Source organism: Barbatula barbatula, assembly GCF_947034865.1.
Source record: "Barbatula barbatula genome assembly, chromosome: 9".
In the NCBI taxonomy this organism is placed as follows: domain Eukaryota; kingdom Metazoa; phylum Chordata; class Actinopteri; order Cypriniformes; family Nemacheilidae; genus Barbatula; species Barbatula barbatula.
The window spans coordinates 980,360-999,407 of record NC_136772.1 but is presented as its reverse complement, the minus strand read 5'-3'; the positions used below and the strand labels follow the sequence as shown (position 1 = coordinate 999,407).

Sequence of the window (19,048 nt, the reverse complement as noted above, 5' to 3'; positions counted from 1 at the left end):
AACAAATGCATCCCTAAAAGCTCTGAAAACATTTTAATTTATTTAATGTCATTTTTTCTAGTACTTTTCTTTCAGTCTCTCTGGCAGTGTTATGAAGCAATGTTATATTGTGTAAAAAATAAAATAAAGAAGATATTGTTGGAGAATTATAAGCGTCTATGTCATAAAGCAAGTCTTTATAGCAACTGTCGGTCTTATTCTATTTATGAACATTGTATTAAACGTCATACTTCTCATTACACACGTTATTGCCTCCCTGCCATTAAACTTCACATTGCAGAAGTTTCAGCAAATATAAATCAAAAATTAAACAGTTGAATGAAATAAACATCAATAAAAAACCAGCAACATTTACAAAACATCTCACGTTGGACCAGTGGGGTCATTGAGTTCATTACAGCTACAAGTATGATTATATTATATTTACCCTTAATTAATTAAATGTTATTTATGAATACACTCTATATTTGTCAGAGGATGTTGCTATGCGGTTGCTAAGGTGTCTTAAATGGTTTCGGCGTTTTGCAGTTGTCAAAGTGTTTTTATCAGTTATAACAATTCCCCTCATACTCGTTGGTTTATAACCTAGAACATTTACACGCACATATAATGTATACATAAGGTACACTATTTCAAGAATTAGGTTTAGAAGTTTGGTACACACATTGACAAAAGCATCTTCCGAATGCATCGCGATCAAACAACACATCGACTGAAGTGACGCGAAGGGAAACTCAGACTAAAATCACGAGAAGTGAAGTTGCCCATCATCCTCATCATCCTCATCATCATCATCATGCGGTCCCTCCTCCTGCATCCCTTCGCGCCGCGTGACGTGTTCTGCTTGGGAGCTGTCCCGGGAAGCGGAGTGCTGAAAGCGCCGCATCCGACACCGTCCGCCGGGCTCTCGTGGATGTGGAGGGAAGGGGTCTCGCGGCTGCGTGGATCATGTCTCCCTGATGAATTATCCCGAGGGATCACGCAACTCGACGCGTAGACGATGCGCAGCGTCTGACAGCCCGGACGCATCCGCAGATCGAACACGCGGCACTGAGAGAGCACATTCACTAGAACCGCAGCAGAATAACGGATCAAAAAACCAACCGACGGCAGAAACACCTGCAGATATGTTTGGAATTGCCATTGCACGCTTTCGCCTGAGGCAGCGCTTTAACCTTTAGGTGCAGGAGCTCTTCATACCTGCAGAAGCTCTACAGAATCTAAAGGTGAACCGCATGGAGAATGATTTCAAGTAATGCAGAAGCTTCAGGACTCGTGTGACATGCGACTTGCAAGCATTCGGTCTCGTCTTTATATTTAGGAGAACAGGTGCCCGATGACAAACTCAACAGGGATGCATTGATGTCTTGAATAATCGTATGGCTTTCGACACCTGTTTGCTGACCTTTCTAACCTCTGGGATGAATGTTTGATGAACCCACTGAGAATAATTGAATTGGAAGCTAAATGAGGACACGGCATTTGACTGAAGCGTGCACTTGAAGGGCCGACAAGTTTGTGTTGAAGGGCCGACAAGTTTGTGGAATACCATGGCCTTCATGCATTCATTCTTCAATCGAGACTAAAAGGGGCCCCAAAACTTCGGCGCACAAATCCAGAATTCTGGACTACTTTTTCCTACTTGGTTGAACTGGGGGGTCACGGCATGCTGAAAAGCCGCTGTTGCGTTTTATTCAGTGACCTAAAGGTGTTTCTGCTCCGGCCACAGGCTAATACGAGCCCCATGAGCGGACAAACGGCCAGAATCGCTCCTTATGCCTCACATAATAACAATAGCCTACGTGCCCACCGGCTTCGAAACTGGAGTACCCCGTCCACAGAGGACGCCATAGGGCCAGAGGTACCTGCAGACGGGTCGGGGTGGACAGGTGCCGTGGCGGATGAGTTCTTAAAGGACCGCAGGGATGACAGATTCTCCTTCATCAGTTATGCTGAAGGCACTCCTGTATGTAGGATATGCTTTCAAGGGCCGGAACAGGTATTAAACAAGCACGCAGCATCAAATGTGACCGATTTACACAACAACAAAAATGTTAGAATGTGGCATAAACATAAAAACAAGATTGAAGATGCTTGTCAGAACCATGGTTGCTTTTCTAAGCATTTAGATTTCTGCTCTTCTTTGGATACTGAGATGAACCTAACTAGAAACATGTGTTCGCTCGCTCTGACTTTGACTTTGTATTCCATATCACTTTCACGAAAAAACACTAAATACAACCAAGAGAACCATTTAAGTTCCACAAAGTTTAAAACGTTGCGCTGCTCAAAGCAATCCAGAAACAAGTAGTTGACCTAAAACTATGAAACAAAATGTAACGTGAATTAACCTTTTTCCTAAAGGACCCAACGCCGCGAACATCGTTTTTGATCTTGAGCTTCTTTAAGGAGAAGTCAGAGAACCTTTATTTTTCTAATGAACCCCATCATTGTAAGGTCTCACCCTTTCATTTGCCACTGGAGTATTTACCTTTCTTAAAGCTTGTTGTTTTAGGAGGAAAACTGTGGCTCCGAGCAGAGCTCATGAATGATTCATGTACATATGCAAATCGCTTTCAGCTTGAAATACCGCCGCAGCATCATCACCCAAAGGGAAGGTGATTCACCAGCATTTACAACAGAAAGATGTTTATTTCACACTTGTTTGAGTGATACGCGGGAGGTAGTGCCAAGTCACAGTAAATGAAAAACTGGGGCAAGAACCACAGCAAACAAAGCGAGTCAAAGTAGCTCGTGTGTTACCTGAGATGTGAAGGTAACGTGAGCAGAGAGAGATCCATTACCATCATCCTGAGAGGGTTGGTCGGTGCAATGCCAAAACATAAAATTTCTTGAATATTTCTAGAGACTTGGACTAGTTGTCACTAAAGTCCAATCCCACAAATGTAGGTCGGGGGATAAATGCGATATTTCATTCATTCATTCTATAAAATTACGTTAACAATCGACATCTGCACTGACCCGTGTTTGCTTTAAAGAGACACTGTTAAAAAAAGTTGTTTAGGAAATATGTGCCGTTTAAAACTGACAGATATACGATGACAAAATTGTTTGCATTATAGCAGAGTTTTGTGTATTGATGACCCTTAAATAACACGTATCAACATAAAATGTAACATAAAACACTCATTTATGGGAACATCCTTTTACTGTTTTTCATTGTAAATCTTACAGTAGTTAATTTGATAAAAATGATATTTTACTCTACATATGTGTTCTGGTGGAATATTATAAAGATTTTCACATACAGTACACAGTAAAAAATATGTAGAAATTACAGTAGTACTGGCATCAGTTTGTTCAAAGATAAATGCTCATTAACGTTAACAAGTCTTTATCCTTAGAGAAAGAAACTATAAAATTACAGCTTCATGCAAAGCATTCTGGGAACCTAAATTAGAAAAAGGTTTATGTGGATTTCTGCTTGGCATTATCGTTTTTTTCTGTAAGGATAAAGACTTGTTTAATGTTTAATATTCATCTATCTTTTAACAAACTGTAAATTAGATAAAAATAAATCTACAGTAAGTTACCGGAAACTAACTGCCTAACTACAGCAAAAAATGTTTACAGTGTATTTTATGTATTTAACATTATTGGACAATAAAATCTTTTTTACTGTAGCATTTCAAATAACGAACGTTTTTGATATAGCCCTATGTGACAACTAGCCCCGGTCTCCCTTTATAACTATGATTTTATGTCACAACATCTGTCTGCAATAATGATGTGATCTTTTTTAAATACCTTTTAATTTAGTCCCTTTGGATAAAAGCGTCTGCTAAATGACTAAATGTAAATGTAATTTCGCTGAAAACGAATCGTCTCACTGTGACAACTTGCCCCAAATCGTGTGTATCTGTTTTCTCGGCAATAACGTTGAAAATATTCCTTCCGTACTCGACAATTCAAGACTCAAATGATAAAGAAAGTGGCGTGTGTGTATCTTATATACCCGGTTTATAATTCAGAGAAGTCCCTCTTCAGTGTTTTTACTACCAGATGCTCACATCTTCAGTTGAGATTTGAACTCAGTCGTTGTGTTCATCCAGTCATGAGATTGTTAGCCTACAGCAGACAGTCTGATCTCTTTAAAAAACCTTGACTTTAAGTGTAAAGTACAGAATTATATGTGTAAGACCCAAGGGAATGATGGCACACAATTGTTTCAGTCAGTGAGCGATCGAATCTTCTCTTTTGTGTGATGAGATGAAGTTGAACTGATGTCTTGCAGACACAGCTGGTTTGAAATGAAGGCCCGTATGAGTTGTATTCTCCGTCTTGAAACCTCTCGGGCTGATTCATTCTTGTTTTCTGCTGATTCGACAGGCCCTGGTTCACTGAGAGGGTGGCAGATGCTGTTGAAACAGTAACATTGAGTCACATCACTCAGTAATTCAGTGGTTCTGTATCTTTCAGATGTCTTCTCAACGTGATCTCACAGGAATACACTATTTTATGAGTCGGCTTTTGTACGTATGAATGTTGGATGTAAAGTATACAAAACACGCCTCTAAACCCGCGACCGACCGAAAGCAGATCAGACTAAAACCTACAAGTGAGACTGAAAGAACTCATACGTGTAAAAGAGTTTTGCCATGAGATTGTGTCGTTCTTAGAGTCTTGACTTGTGGATTCACACAGCAAGGTGTGTGCGATTGATGACATGAGTTAAAGGGACAGTTCACTCAGAAATCAATCAAATCTGTCGTCATTTATTCTCTCTCACGTGGTTGTGAATCTGTCTGTGAGTCTTTCTTCAGTGGAAGATATTTAGAGAAACGTGTTGGTGGATTTGTGTTCATTCAATGGAAGTCAATGGGGTTCAGTGTTGTTTGGTCAATAACATTCTTCAAAATATCTTCTTTTGCGTTCTGTAGAAGACTATACCTTTAGAATTTAATGTACATTTCCGTCAAAGAGAGAGAGAGCAGGGCAAGCGCACACATGCACATATCTGGCTTATTATCTTTGGACAGTCCATAGGTGTAGTGATTTTATATTTAAACCAAAATATTTTGTTAAAAAAGATTGTTCTCTACGATTGATATGTTTTTATTCCCATGGGGTCCTCAATTTTGGTCCCCAACGTGACTTGAGTCCCCATGTGTTGGTGTGCATTCAGGTTTAGGTCCCTACCGGGATATAAAAATAAGGCCACACGCACACGCACGCACGCACGCACACACACACACACACACACACACACACACACACACACACACACGCTTTTGCACCAGAGGACCTTCACTTCAGTCTTTGTTCTACACCGCCAGCAGACAGAGACATTTCAGATGAAGCTTTGTGGAGTGTTCACCGCGTGTGAGAGAACGACAGGCCAGGATTTCACTACGGACTGGAGAAATAAAAGACATGTTTGGGATTTCATCCGGAGAACCTTAAGGCGCTTTTAAAATAGTATTAAATATGGTCGCAAGAAACTTGAATGTACATTTAATATGTCTTCAAACCGTTACTGAAGAAACAGTCTCGGGGTTTCTCAGAGTTAAGGTTCTGTTAGTTCGACATAGTTTTGACATTAAGAGGACTTATAACCTCAACAGGACACCTTTTAGGTGTTTATCGGACAAAACTATTTGTCGGAAAGCCAAATCTAATGTATTTTAACACCCAGTATCTTTTATCCGTAAACATATTTATCAACGCAATCTGGTTCTTGTGGCGTCTGGGGGGGACTTTTATCGTTGCTTCGCCATCTCGTACAATGCGTTTGCTTTAGCAAAATTAGACTTTGCGCCTGTAATTTTAGGGTATTTTAGCGGTACCTTTCTCTGGTATCCGGTTATAAACATATACATTACTATACACACGTGGTATGTATATCGAGAACCACGAACTGCCTTGAGACTGGGTTGGCTCTTGTGATGTATTTTTTTGCCAAACCGCTTTAATTCTTATGAAAGCTGAGCTTTGATTTACACCCTCAACACATACAGATACATTTTTATTACATCTTTAATGCCATATTTGAATGAAAGGGCAAAGACGTCAATGTTCCAAAGCTGGACATCACTTTTGGCCACTACTGTTGAATAAAATCATCTGTTTAATAAAACGTCTGTGCTTACTCATACATCTTGAGTGTTACCTCTCTCCAGAAGTCCATGTGGTGAATATCAAGCCACTTAATTGAAAATGTAGGAAACAAATTCATGAATGTGTGACCGGTGCAGTTTCATGTCGAATAAGAGACCGAGAGTGAATTCATGACCAAAGCTGCTCATCACAAAAAGGCGAGAAAAACCAGCGAAATATTCCCACTGACACAGAGATCATTTGTAATAAGTGAGAAAGATTCATTCAACACTTTCATTTTTGCTCAGTACATTTGGAGGCCGACTTCAGTAAGTTACATTTATTACAAATCAAATGCCTTCCACACTTTCTCTTTCTCTTTAATGGCTAAAGCGGATAAAGCATCAGACATGCTAGACAGTCTCTCTCTCTCTCTCTCTCTCTCTCTCTCTCTCTCTCTCTCTCTCTCTCGCTCGCTCAGGTCTACACGCCACTTCTCTGCCACATTAAATTCACATCACATTGAATAGAGGTCTGAATACTCAGTGTCCCTCCAGCAAACCAGCGACGGAAAATGGTTTTCAGAATTGCTTCAGGCTGTCTTTTGTTGTGCAGGACATTTGTGTATCATTAAGAGTCAAAGGATGATCCTCTCCCAGCACATATTCCCTTATTTATCACAGATTCAATTCATTTGGCCTCTTTAGTGCGGCACAGATGCGGCTGGAAAGCAGAAGTAGTTCGTAAAAGTAGCAGAATCTTAAAGCTTCTTACAAGACAGAGGTAGAAATTTGATCGTATCATTACACATAAAAAACTTAACGTAAGAAACGTGCTTCATCTATTAAACTTCAAATAAGAACGTAAAGGCTACTTTTACTCTACTAAGCATACTATACTTATTCTGATGCTTGTCTCTTGATAGTATTCTTTAAAAAAGTATAGTATACTGTAGTATGCTTGAAGTATAGACTGTTTCATCGGACGCACGCGCCTGGCCTGAAGTTAACTTTCGGTCTGTGTTTGGTTATAGTATAACAATTTATTTCAAATTAAACATGCATTAATACGTATAAATATTTTAATGTTTTAATTTTCATTCTGACGATCTTTCAATATTATTCAATAACTCCAAACAACATCACTACAAAAGCACAGGTATGATGCTTTTAAAAATGTAAAAAAATGAAAAGCTTTCGAGCGGTTAAAAATTGTCTCTCTGGCGTATATTTGAATGTCTTGTTTCTTTGGTAGTCCTCCGTGTGGTGTGTCTTCATCTGTCTTGAAATAGCCGCGTGCCCATATTTAATCAGGCCAGCTAACTGAGTGACACGTCTTCTCTCCTTCTTCAAGTGTCTCTGTGAGACCCCCGTCTCCATCCTCCGTCATTGCTCAGATTTGATCTATTTCTGAGTCATACTTATTCATAATTCAGAACGGCAGACGCTTCACACAGTTTTACGGGGGACTGCCAATCTGACTGATGTACTTTAGCTCTGTACCTAGAATGGACAATCCCCTGCCAACATAAGAATTGTGACATACATCCACCTGATGCCCACCGGAAAGGAAGCCGAACACCTTTAAGACCTGACGGGTCTTAATATAATATAAGTACTTCAAGTTCATTTTATTATGTATAGTTGTTGTGCATAGTTCAAGTTTGTTTTTAAGTTCATTTATGTAGTACAAATATGAAGTATATAAAGTATAAAAATGAAGTATATCAGTGAGTCAATATATCAATGTACTACACTGCAATAAATTAGGATTTACTAAATTTTTGGTGTTATTTGCTAAAGTTTTTGCACACAGCATAAAAAAAAACTATAATATTAGTATACTTCTTTTAAACAAAAAAAATGAGAACGTACACTTTACACTTTTAATCTACATTTTAGTATCAGTGTACATATAAATTCACTTCGAACGCTTTTACACCATCACGCCGAAACGTTCTCGTTGCTTAATCGATCCACTCCGTGCCGATCTGGACCAGCCGGTACGTAAATGGTTTCATTTTCCATGAATTTGCTAACGGAAATCTTTAGAATGAAAAACACAAACGCATCACGCGCTGCCTTAAGTATCACAAGAGACTGAACTAAGTCTCTGCACGCATTCGATAAGCACGATTCAGTGCGTACGGTTAGACAACCGTGCCGAAAATTCAGTTTGTAACCGTTCCATTTTTTAGAAAACCGTAACAGTTTATAAATAAAAAAGTATGCCAATGTACCAGTATTTAAATACACTTGATATGAGCATTCTTCCTACGTGAAGTATACTAACACCGTTTCTACACCGGACGCAGCGCGACACACGGCATCGTGCCGCATCCGGTGTGGACACGGTGTTAGAATGTAGGCCTACTGTGCAACTTGAAGTGTACTTATTGTGAATCAACAACTTCTTTACTTCTGTATACACTACACATGTTGCCGTCGTTACGTGTAGAATGCTTTTAGGCTTAAATTAACATTTGATCCAAAGTGAGTTGGAGTGCATGCAATCTCCACGTTTGATCAGTTCTCGTGTTCCCTATAAATCAAACCTCCTGTGAACTACAGAAACACTGAACCCATGTTTGTACAGAAGTGAGCTCTGGAAACAGCGTGGATCGGTGTGATCGTGGAGTAAGAGAAACAGATTGTCACAGTTGTAATGAGACTCATATTTCTGTCCTGAGAACTGGGAGGTGGATTAGGCTGCAGGTTTGGACGCGCTCCCCGTCGCCTCCTGTGCCGCTTTCATCCCATTGGCTGTTCCTGGTCTCCTCATACTGTCCGGCCAACTCACTCCCACTATGTCCATCTGCAGACGGGTACCAACCCTCCCTTTCTATTTCCTCTGATGCTGTGACGGTGCGACTGCTCCTCTCGGCTGAAGGAGAATCAGGGGTCGTGTTTACGCAATAGTGCTGATCAGCTGAGTTTCAGGCGGCTTTTACCGTCGTATTCAGTCCAGAGGGAAAGAAAATATAACAGGATTTCTTTATAACTCCTAGACACCAATATGATTTACTAGAGACAATATATGAGAGACCTACTGAAAGGTTCTCACTTGTGTCTCATTTAAGTATCAATTTAGTCTCACGTTTCTCCTAAAAATGAGAAATAAAAGAGGGACAAATGAGATTGTAACTGGTGAAACAAATGAAAAGTATGGAGGTGTAAATCAGTCTGGATTTGAGTAAATGTGATGAGAAATGTTTGAGTTCATATTGAGATCTTCAATAATATTGAGTTTTAATTGCAGACGAGACAAACCTGAGCTCAGTTTGACACATTGTTGACGTCTCTTCTCAAACTTTGTGAGATTTCTGACTCTTTTTCACAAAGAGTGAAAGATGAGACTTTTCCATTTGCTCTCCATTGAATCTAATTGATATCTATGAGAAATGATTGAGATATTAACGAGTCTTCAGACTGTTGCTTGTCATTTAAAGTCAAAGACCTCCCTTTCTCATGAAGTTGACTGTATGTCAGTATTTTCACGGTGTGTCATGCATTCTGACTTCTTTATAATGTTAAACGAGTTGTCTTCACGGGCTAAACATGGTCAACTTGTCAACACACTAGTTGGACGTATGACGTAGTATTTCTGTGCTCGAAACACTCCTCCAGTGTTCGTACAGGTTCCGGAAAGTTTTTTTCCAACATGAAAATTCATAACGTAACAGCTTTTCCTGGTCCCTTATTGGACAATTATTGGAGAGCGTGGGCAGGAGAGAGAGAGAGGTTCGCAAAGTTCAGCTGTGATATAACAATGGTATATAAACGGTGGATATAACGCTGGATTTGGAGATCGTTTGAAACTGATAGATGGAGCGGCGGTCCCAGCGTTAAAAGATGTCGGACATGAACCACGTGTCGTAAGTGAGTTAACTTCCTCTAGATAGTCAAGTTCGATCATCTTCTCGTCACTCAGCCAGAGCCCACGAGGATCCCCGGCGAGCCCGAACCGAGGACCTCACTAAACCATCCGCTTGGTAGTAGCGATGGGCGGTTTGCACAAAGGTCAGGGACTTAATCGACGCGGACTCGCCTACTGGGAAGTCCTTGTTCATGGGAAACAGTTGCAATCCCCGGTGCCGATCACGAGCACGGTTCAGCGTGCCGCCCCCGACATCTAAGACCTGTGAATTTGTGAATGTGTTTTCTTGGCAATGTGTGCGCACGAGCTTTAGATCCGCCCCACACGCGTCACATGTTTTCGGAAATGATCGTACAGCTGTATCTGTCTTTTATAAATGTGATCAAACTAAAGGCTCTGCGGATATTTGAAGGATGCGATACTATTCTGTAAATACTCAAGATTAACATGAGATATACAGAAACTGTCTGAGGTACGGCCACTTTAAAGTATAAATGAGCTTCTGCTGAGCAATAACACGAGCAGTGTTCTCAGACCTGACAACATGTGAAACGTCTGTCGTCAGACGTGTGTTTTGTGGTCAGGAAGCATGAAACATTGAGGGACATTGTTGAGCTGGACCTGTTCATGTGTCTGTTCTTCAGCTACGCTTCGCAAGCACGACATCGATACGCGTCCGTTTAACACTGCCGACCCGAGCTTCTCGTACACAAAACTCACTTTGAAAAAACTCAAACTTTGAATAAACACAAAATCAGCACACCTGAAGACCGATAGGTGCGTAGGAACAACACTGACAAACGGATGAGATCCCGCACAGTACCAGTACTTGCACAAATATTTATTAGTTAATACAACGTTTCGGTTTCGTGCGAAATATGTAATAAATATTAGTGAAAGTAATATACTTACAATAACTATATAAAGCATAATAAAATATTTATAATTATAAATTTAATTAAAATAAATGAAATATAAAATAAATTCTTTATTGATTTATTTAGTCATTTATTCATTTGTTATAAGCAAACACAGAGCAGAAGTTAACTTTGGGTCACTTTGTGCGTCCGATTCGGAGACAGAAATGATTCCTCTGTGGCATCGCTGTGAAGAACGTCTTTTAACGTTAACAATGTGCCGTCGGTATTAAAACACAATTGACTAGTTTAATATTGTAAATAGTTTAAAAGTATACTAAGGAACACCCCTCAAAAATATTGTTATTTCAAGCCATCATTGGGTCAAATATGGACAAACCCAAAGGTTGGGTTAAATTTACACAGAATGATGTTAAAACAACCCATGATAGGTTCATTTATAACCCGGCTGTGGGGTTTGTTCATTTTTGACCCAACGATGAAACAACACAACATATTGATTTTAAATTTTAAAAGTGTTTTTATTCATGTGGGTTTGAGGCTTCCTGAAGATCCAACATCTGATAAACAGTCTTCAATAGAGACGCCCTGTTCCTTTTGAAATGTTAAACTGTAAACTGCGCACATAACACAATTTAAAAGAGAGAAGATTTTACAAAGAAGAGAGAAGCAAACACAGGTGATTCTGAACAGAGGTTTCTGATCTCTGAATCATCTGTGTCCCATGTGTGCTGACCTCATGCTGTGTTAGTGTGATGTCACAGCCCGTGTGTGTGTGTGTGTGTGTGCAGGGTGAGCTGTTGAGCCCGTGTCGATGTAGCGGGTCGGTCCGCAGCACCCATCAGCCGTGTCTGATCAAATGGATCAGCGAGAGAGGATCATGGACCTGTGAACTGTGTTACTATAAGTATCACGTCATCGCCATCAGCACCAAGAACCCACTGCAGGTAAAACATCATCGCTTAATGACGAAGAATCAATAGAAATGATTGTATTCCTGAAATACATGCTCTTCTCTCTCTCTCTCTAGTGGCAAGCTATTTCTCTCACGGTCATAGAGAAGGTTCAGATCGCAGCAGCTATCTTGGGTTCATTGTTTCTGATCGCCAGTATCTCGTGGCTGGTGTGGTCTTCTCTCAGCCCGTCAGCCAAATGGCAACGACAGGACCTACTGTTTCAGATCTGTTACGGGATGTACGGCTTTATGGACATCGTCTGCATCGGTACGTGTGGACTCAAAGTTCACCTTGAGCGTCATTCAGTTTAGTTTCAAATGATGCATCGGAGAGAAGGTTTCGGTCACATTGACCGTCCCTGTGAGAATTCCTGCAGTTGACAGATATTTCTACAGTTTCATGAAGTGTGAAATAAATCATTCAGTACAACGAAACACAGAAACACTGAGGATATAAACCTCATCTGAACTCTCACACTGTATTTGTTATATTACACTTCCTCCCCTGATATCAAATCCCTCATCTCTCATACACACTGACTTTATAAAAAAAGTTTAGGTTAGACGCATGAAAGAAATTATGGAGTCTTTTATAGTCTTAAGATGAGTTTCGAGAGAGCGTCTGGAGAAATGGATGAACGGTACATGATTTATGAAATCGTGATGAATTAGCTTTGAAAGAAACGTGGCATGTAATGCTATGTAAGCCCGCGAACGATATCGGACTTTGTCAATTGATTTGGTAGCGTAATGCTAACTGTCTTACGTGTTTAAAACAGTCATACAGTCGTCGTTTATAAAGTAAACTACGTTCACGCTTTTTTAGGTAAGAGTAATCGTGATCCATAATAACAGAACAACAGAAAAGGGACGGGACATTAGTTTAAATATGAATTTCTCTGGATTTGCACATTCTTGGGAACATTCGGGATGATGTTTGTACACAACTGCATGAAATATATCACACTGTGCAAGTGATTTATTATTATTCCATATTGTGGCATTAACGCTTGATGTGAGATGAACTGTACTTATTCACAAAACAAACGTAACAACAAAATGCCCTCCTGTCTCAAACTAAAGACAACACAAACTCCCATCAAGAGCAACAGATTCAAATATCAAATCAATAATTCATGAATCAAACAGAAACTCACATGAATGAGACAGGAAATACACGACATTAAAAATGAGCCTTTGAATTCCCCGTGTTCTCTACCAAACGCAAATCCTCGTATTGAAAACACACGCCCAACCTCGCATGCACACGCATATCGGCGTAAACAGAATTGAAGGAAAAGGCGGAGAAATCAATGAAGGATGTATAAATCAATTTGTTTGTCTTTGTCCTAGCGGCGTATATAAAACAAATTCATCAGCAGCAGACTTTGGCTCTGTACCAAAACTAAGTGAGCTGCCTACGTAGACAGCATTTCAAGATAGCGCACTAGACGTGCAATACATTGTAGATTAATTGATACTCAAGATATTAGAGTTATGAAGAATAAAATATAAATAGAATAAATAGAAACACAAACACGAGGGGAAATCATGAAAACTGTATATTACTATAGCTGTGTTTATGTCAGAACTTATTTAATTTTGCACATGAATTTCCCCGCAGCTTTAATTGTCCACGAGGGACCCTCCGTCTTCCGAATATTCCATCGATGGCAGGCCGTCAACCAACAGTGGAAAGTTCTGAATTACGACAAGAAGAGAGACAGTGAGGAGACAAAAAAGACTGAGGAATTGAGCGGATCGCAGCTTCCCCAGAGAGAGCAAACCGGAGAGGAAATATCCCCGTCTCCATCTTCTCTGATGGCCGCGGCGGAGACGCCGACCGACACCATCACGAACACCGACGTGACCCTGCAGGACTCCACTGGTTCTTACCCGACCGACAACGACGGGGCGGCTCTGCCTGACCAACACTCTCCATATAGCCTCCTGCATTTACTGAGTCACTTACGAGCGCACGAGCCGCGCGGACCGCCCGCCAACAGTCCCAGTAACACCATCAAACCTAGAGAACTGGTTATGAGAGTGACCACTGTCTGAACACCCACCGGAGGCCTTACGATGGGACGTCACAAAGAGACGACAAGCACAGCGCTTTAACTCTTTTCTACGACGCCGAGATGAGAATGACCAATGCTGACACATACTCAAAATACAGTTTTACAATCCATTGATAGCAAATGGATGCAAAGATGGATTTGACTATTACAAAGAATGCATTTAAAGGAACAGTTCACAGAAGGAAAGCTCTTTCGGCTGAAATCCGTACCTTTTGCCTTTCTATCGTCATCTGTGTTTGAAACATAAAACTACAGGTGACTTTACGTACTTGTTTTTGAAGTCAAGTGATGTCAAACTGTGCAAAAGTCCGTCACCCATCTCATCGTGTGAGACTTGCTCAGTACACAGATTTGTGTTTCCAACTAAAAAGGTGATGGTTTGCAGCTTTAAAAACCTTTAACTTAAAGTTCTTACGACTTCACAAAAGGTTTGGGCTGTCATGACATATGATGTTTTTTCAATGGGCGAACTGTTCCTTTAAATGAACATCAGTACACAATATCCGCTCAAAGTTACAATCTGAATATGTGCTGTATCTTGACATTACTGTCAGAGGATTATAAAAGTGGAATAGCTACAGTATCAGAAATCTCAAAATTCTGTCAAACGCTAAACGAACAGAAGGCTGAATAAAGATAAAGGTGCAAAATTTTACTCTATAAAACACGTGGAAAGATGATCAGCGTGAGAGATAAAAACACGTTTACAATAACATGAACCCTTTCACTGTCTTTAAATTATGACTGGCAGCTGTCAATCATCAATGGACGACAGCGTCCGCGTTGGTGAGCTCAATCAGTTGAAAAGCACAGCCTCTCTCTCTCTCTCTCTCTCTCTCTCACCCTTTTTATGCTTGCTGGTAATGCATGTTTTCATATTCATGGCCATCTTGTGAGGACACCCATCATCTCAGACGAAGATCTGGTCATTGACCTCTTCAGTCAAGGTGACATCTAAAATACGGCTTCACTTTAACATCAGTTTACTCCAGGGCCATTATTCCTGTGATCAGTGTATACAATACAATTTTAAACATTTATATTTAACCTTGTTTCATGCAAAAAAAAAACATTGAGTTTGAATTTAAAGGCCAAAGTATTGAATTGGTTTTGAGTTTTGTTTACTGACCCTCGTGTTGTTCTAGACCTCTGAAACACAGACAGTATTGTATTCAGAATGTGGATGGAGACATTTATTAAGCGCTAATAATGGAGCACACAAACACATGGACTTTATTTTTCAAGCCATATGCTAACTATTCTGAGGAATGGATTCAAAAGAAACCGGTGCCTTTGGATTGTGCGAGGACATCTATGGTTCTTATATGAGCAACTGTGACGCGATACGTTAGAATATACAAAAGCACAAATGAGATTCTCAGCTCAAGGTGAGATTGTTTTGGATTTGGAATGACATGAGGGTACGGTAAATACATGACCACAATTTGAAGTGAAATTTCCTAGACTTTCTGTCTCCGTTGTATTGTTTCCCTGTTACAGTTTATATTTCTATCGGATGTATCGACTTTTACATTGTGTGCTGAGATCCATATTTTTGTCATGTTGCTACTTCATGATACGGAAAAAATAAAATTCATGTATGACAAGCATCAAATGAAACTTGGTTTTTACCTAAATAATTCTCTTGGATTGTGGAGTTTCCTGTTCATGGTCGCTGTGGGATGAATGAATGAGGATGTAAAGAGGCTCTTTAAATAATTCAGTTGAATGTGCAGCAGGAGTTGAAATAACCTGCAGAGCTCAGCGTGAACTCATCTGCTCCATTTCTCCTGACGTCACCTTCAAATCTGTGTCTTTAAAACAGAGACAATAAAAAAAAGTCAATGTTTATCGTTTATGAATATCATATGCAAGAGTGAAATGAACCAAAGCTTTTCTAAAGAAATGTGTGAACGTTTCCGAAATCTTTATGTCAGTGATTTTTCAAAGGGCGGCTGAGCTCCTGCATGATAATCATTTAGCATTTTAAAGATTGCTGAATGTGTACAATATCCTGAACATTTGAAAAGGCACACGTTCTCCATTTAGGCTCATTTCCACAACAAATGAAATAACACTAATGGAAGTATAGAAACAATGTAGTGACAGAACATGTTGCACATTATTTATTTGTCTAGATCACAGGTCTTTATAAACAGCAGTGAAAGAATTATTGTGATAGATAAATCATCAGACTTTATCAGATGAGATGTACTTTTATCTGGTCTGATTAAGATGATGTGAAAGTCTTGATTTTCAATCTAAGAAAGAGGGAAAGAATAGACACATTTGAAAATATCGTCAAAGAAACGGAAAAAGACTTTTACAAGAAAAACGGGGAAAACATTTAACTTTAGAGGGAAATAACGTTAGCCTATTTTCACATTTTATTTTTCCGCCAAACAAGTCAAGTCAGCTTTATTTATATAGCATTTTTGACTATTGTCATTTTTACAAAGCAGATGTACAAGCAAACATTGACTATAAGTAAAACATAAAAGGTTATGCAAGTCAAAACACAGGTCAAATATCAGACACACTATACATTTCTATATGCAGTGTTAATTAAATAAGACTATAAAATTCTAGCAGCCCCCCCGGCCAGGCAAACAGTGCAAAATAGTTTGCAAACGGTGGCGAGGAACCCAAAAAAAACCTCAGACAGAAATGAATTTTACTATAACAATACTACACTTTTTACAGGAAAACACTTATTTTACGGTATATTTATGTCAATCTAGCTGACAGAAAATTTCTACATTGTTTCAAGTGTTGAAAACTGCTAATAGATTTGTGAAAATGTATATAGAGAAAATGAATCAGAAAAATACTGCATTACAGAAGAAATGCAGGTGATAAAGTGGGAGCTCATTTCAAACAAGATGAAATCTAGCGATGCATAATTGACTATCCAGAGATCTCCAATACAGCGTGATCAGAAAAGCATGCTCACTCTCTGTGTATCCTTTCATCTCGTTCTCAATACCGGTAACCGCAAGAAGGAAAGAGGCTGTCAGATTGCTCAAAGCTTCTTTTTAAAATGACAGACATTACAGGTCACTGCAGTTTTTCAATGTGGAAGCCTTAAGATGAGTCTCTATTTTAATCCAACAGTGAGGAACTATTACAATGTCCTTCGGGAGAAGTGTACACACTTTAAACGTCATTTAAAATAACTTTACTGTTGTTTTTTTACAGATTTTCCACATAAAATGTAAACCCCCCCCGAAATTTTACAGTATGTATTTTTTCAAATACAGGGTAAAATTCTATTTACTGGGAAAAGCTTTATTTTACAGTATATTTCTGGCGCCCTAGAAAATCTTTTATTTTTCAGTTAATTTCAAAATACGGTAAAACACTAAAAATACAGAAAAAGATACAGTTACAAGAAAAAAAGGGAAAAATATTATACAGTATATCCTTAAATCCTGTAATTTTACAGGAAAAACTATAATTTCACGGTATATTTCCGTTAATCCAGCATACAGAAAATTTCTGAGTTTTTTTTACGGATTCTTTTCTACAGTGTACTTTACTTGTGGTACAGGTATAACTGTTGACAACTGCCAATATCAAACACACAAACTAACTTAGATAAAACATTTCAACATCTTAAATGAGTGCAAACTCAAGACCAAGAATTGAGGTGTTGAGATCAAGACCCAAGACAGAATGAGACCAGACCAGCAGGCCGCACTTCTAAAGAAATCCACATAATCCCACAAAATGATCCTAAAATCATTTCAGATTTTTCAGTCATATTAGTCCCCTCTCCTTTATTGAACGTTTAAATAAAATGTATATCACGTTTGCAATCGTGGTCATATCACCCGTCTCAGCTTTATTTTACAATGAATTATGCTATAATTGTTGTTTTCTGATCTATTTCTAATTTGCCTTAAATTGAAATCATACCAAGATTACAGATAAAGTGATGTGTACAGTAGTTGAATGATCAGAGTTCAGTAGGTCTGATGATTCTCTCCTCCACCGGTTTAATCATCAATCTCAGTAAAACAGAAAGACTTTAGGAAGAAACCAATGGAAAGAGTCACAGCGCTGTGACACATCTCATGAAATAACTCGTGGTTGGTGAATCTCAGTTCCTGCTGAAGGGTCTCACATCACGTGTGCACAGATGGAAGGTGAACCGATGAATGTTATAAAACATCTTTACCTTAACTCACTGTTCCAATCTACATCCCCTCCTGTCGTCTTCGGTCTGAAAATCAGCGACTTTTTCATCACAGCGATGATGGTGCCAACATGGCAACCTGATCCATCAATTTCCACTCTCAGGCTTCCGGACGTTCTGGCAGGTGTGATGGTTGATGAACCTAGTTGGATGGAAAGGTCGTGTCGTGTCTTCGGGTCGGCCGGGATAACGAACGGTTCGGTTTTTGCATCCTTCACAACTCTCAAAAAAACGCATAGCTGTCCCACTTCTATTTGAATAACCAATAACTGTCTGTCTTGTGTCTAAAATAAAAATCTTGTTGTTCATTGTAGCATGGCCTTTTAAACTAATGGAAGGTTTGACAACGTGTTTATTTTGTTTGATAAAGCCAAATAAAGAAAATAAAGAAATGTAAATGCAATGTAAATGTCCGACAGAGAACAATTCTTATCCAAAATCCCATTACAGCAATTCAAAAATATCATTTATCTTTACTGCAATGCAAAACAAATTCGTAACTTATGTTATTTATGTGCACGACGGGTACTGTTTGTATAAAAAAATGCAAAAACCTAGAATAATAAATGGACTGCAGGATCAGACTGCAGATACCCAACCAAACTTCATCTGAGAGCTTGAAATGTTCTCACTAAACTCTCAGTGGGAAGAAATGCTGGAGAACAGATGGAGATCATCCGCCTGAACCTCTTTACATCTCTTCTGTTTTATGAAATGTATCAACCACACACACTCACAGAAGATGACATGAAAGTTTATGAGCGTAGATGATCAAGTCTCAGAGTCACATCATCATCATCATGACAGATTATCTGCTAAAACTCTGAGCCGTACGGATCCTTTTGTCTTCTGATGGATGCAGAGCGCATCCAGATGTGTCATGATGACTTCAGGGGTTTACGCCTGTAATTCACAGGCTGTCCAGATAACTGTTTCATTCATTCTGTAGTAGATTATTCGATTACAAAAAATATGAACGTTCGTCCAAGGATTAATGACAATC

General features: G+C 39.3%; 1 protein-coding gene across 1 annotated transcript; it reads left to right on the top strand.

Annotated features, from left to right (window-relative positions):
- Nucleotides 1–1,666: 1,666 nt before the first annotated feature.
- On the top strand, nt 1,667–13,827 carry LOC306898548 (E3 ubiquitin-protein ligase MARCHF4-like; the record flags this gene model as incomplete). Its single annotated transcript, XM_079464113.1, has 4 exons — nt 1,667–1,999; nt 11,603–11,758; nt 11,842–12,034; nt 13,391–13,827. 4 exons carry the CDS (start codon nt 1,667–1,669, stop codon nt 13,825–13,827), a joined length of 1,119 nt encoding a protein of 372 aa, XP_079320239.1.
- Nucleotides 13,828–19,048: the final 5,221 nt, after the last annotated feature.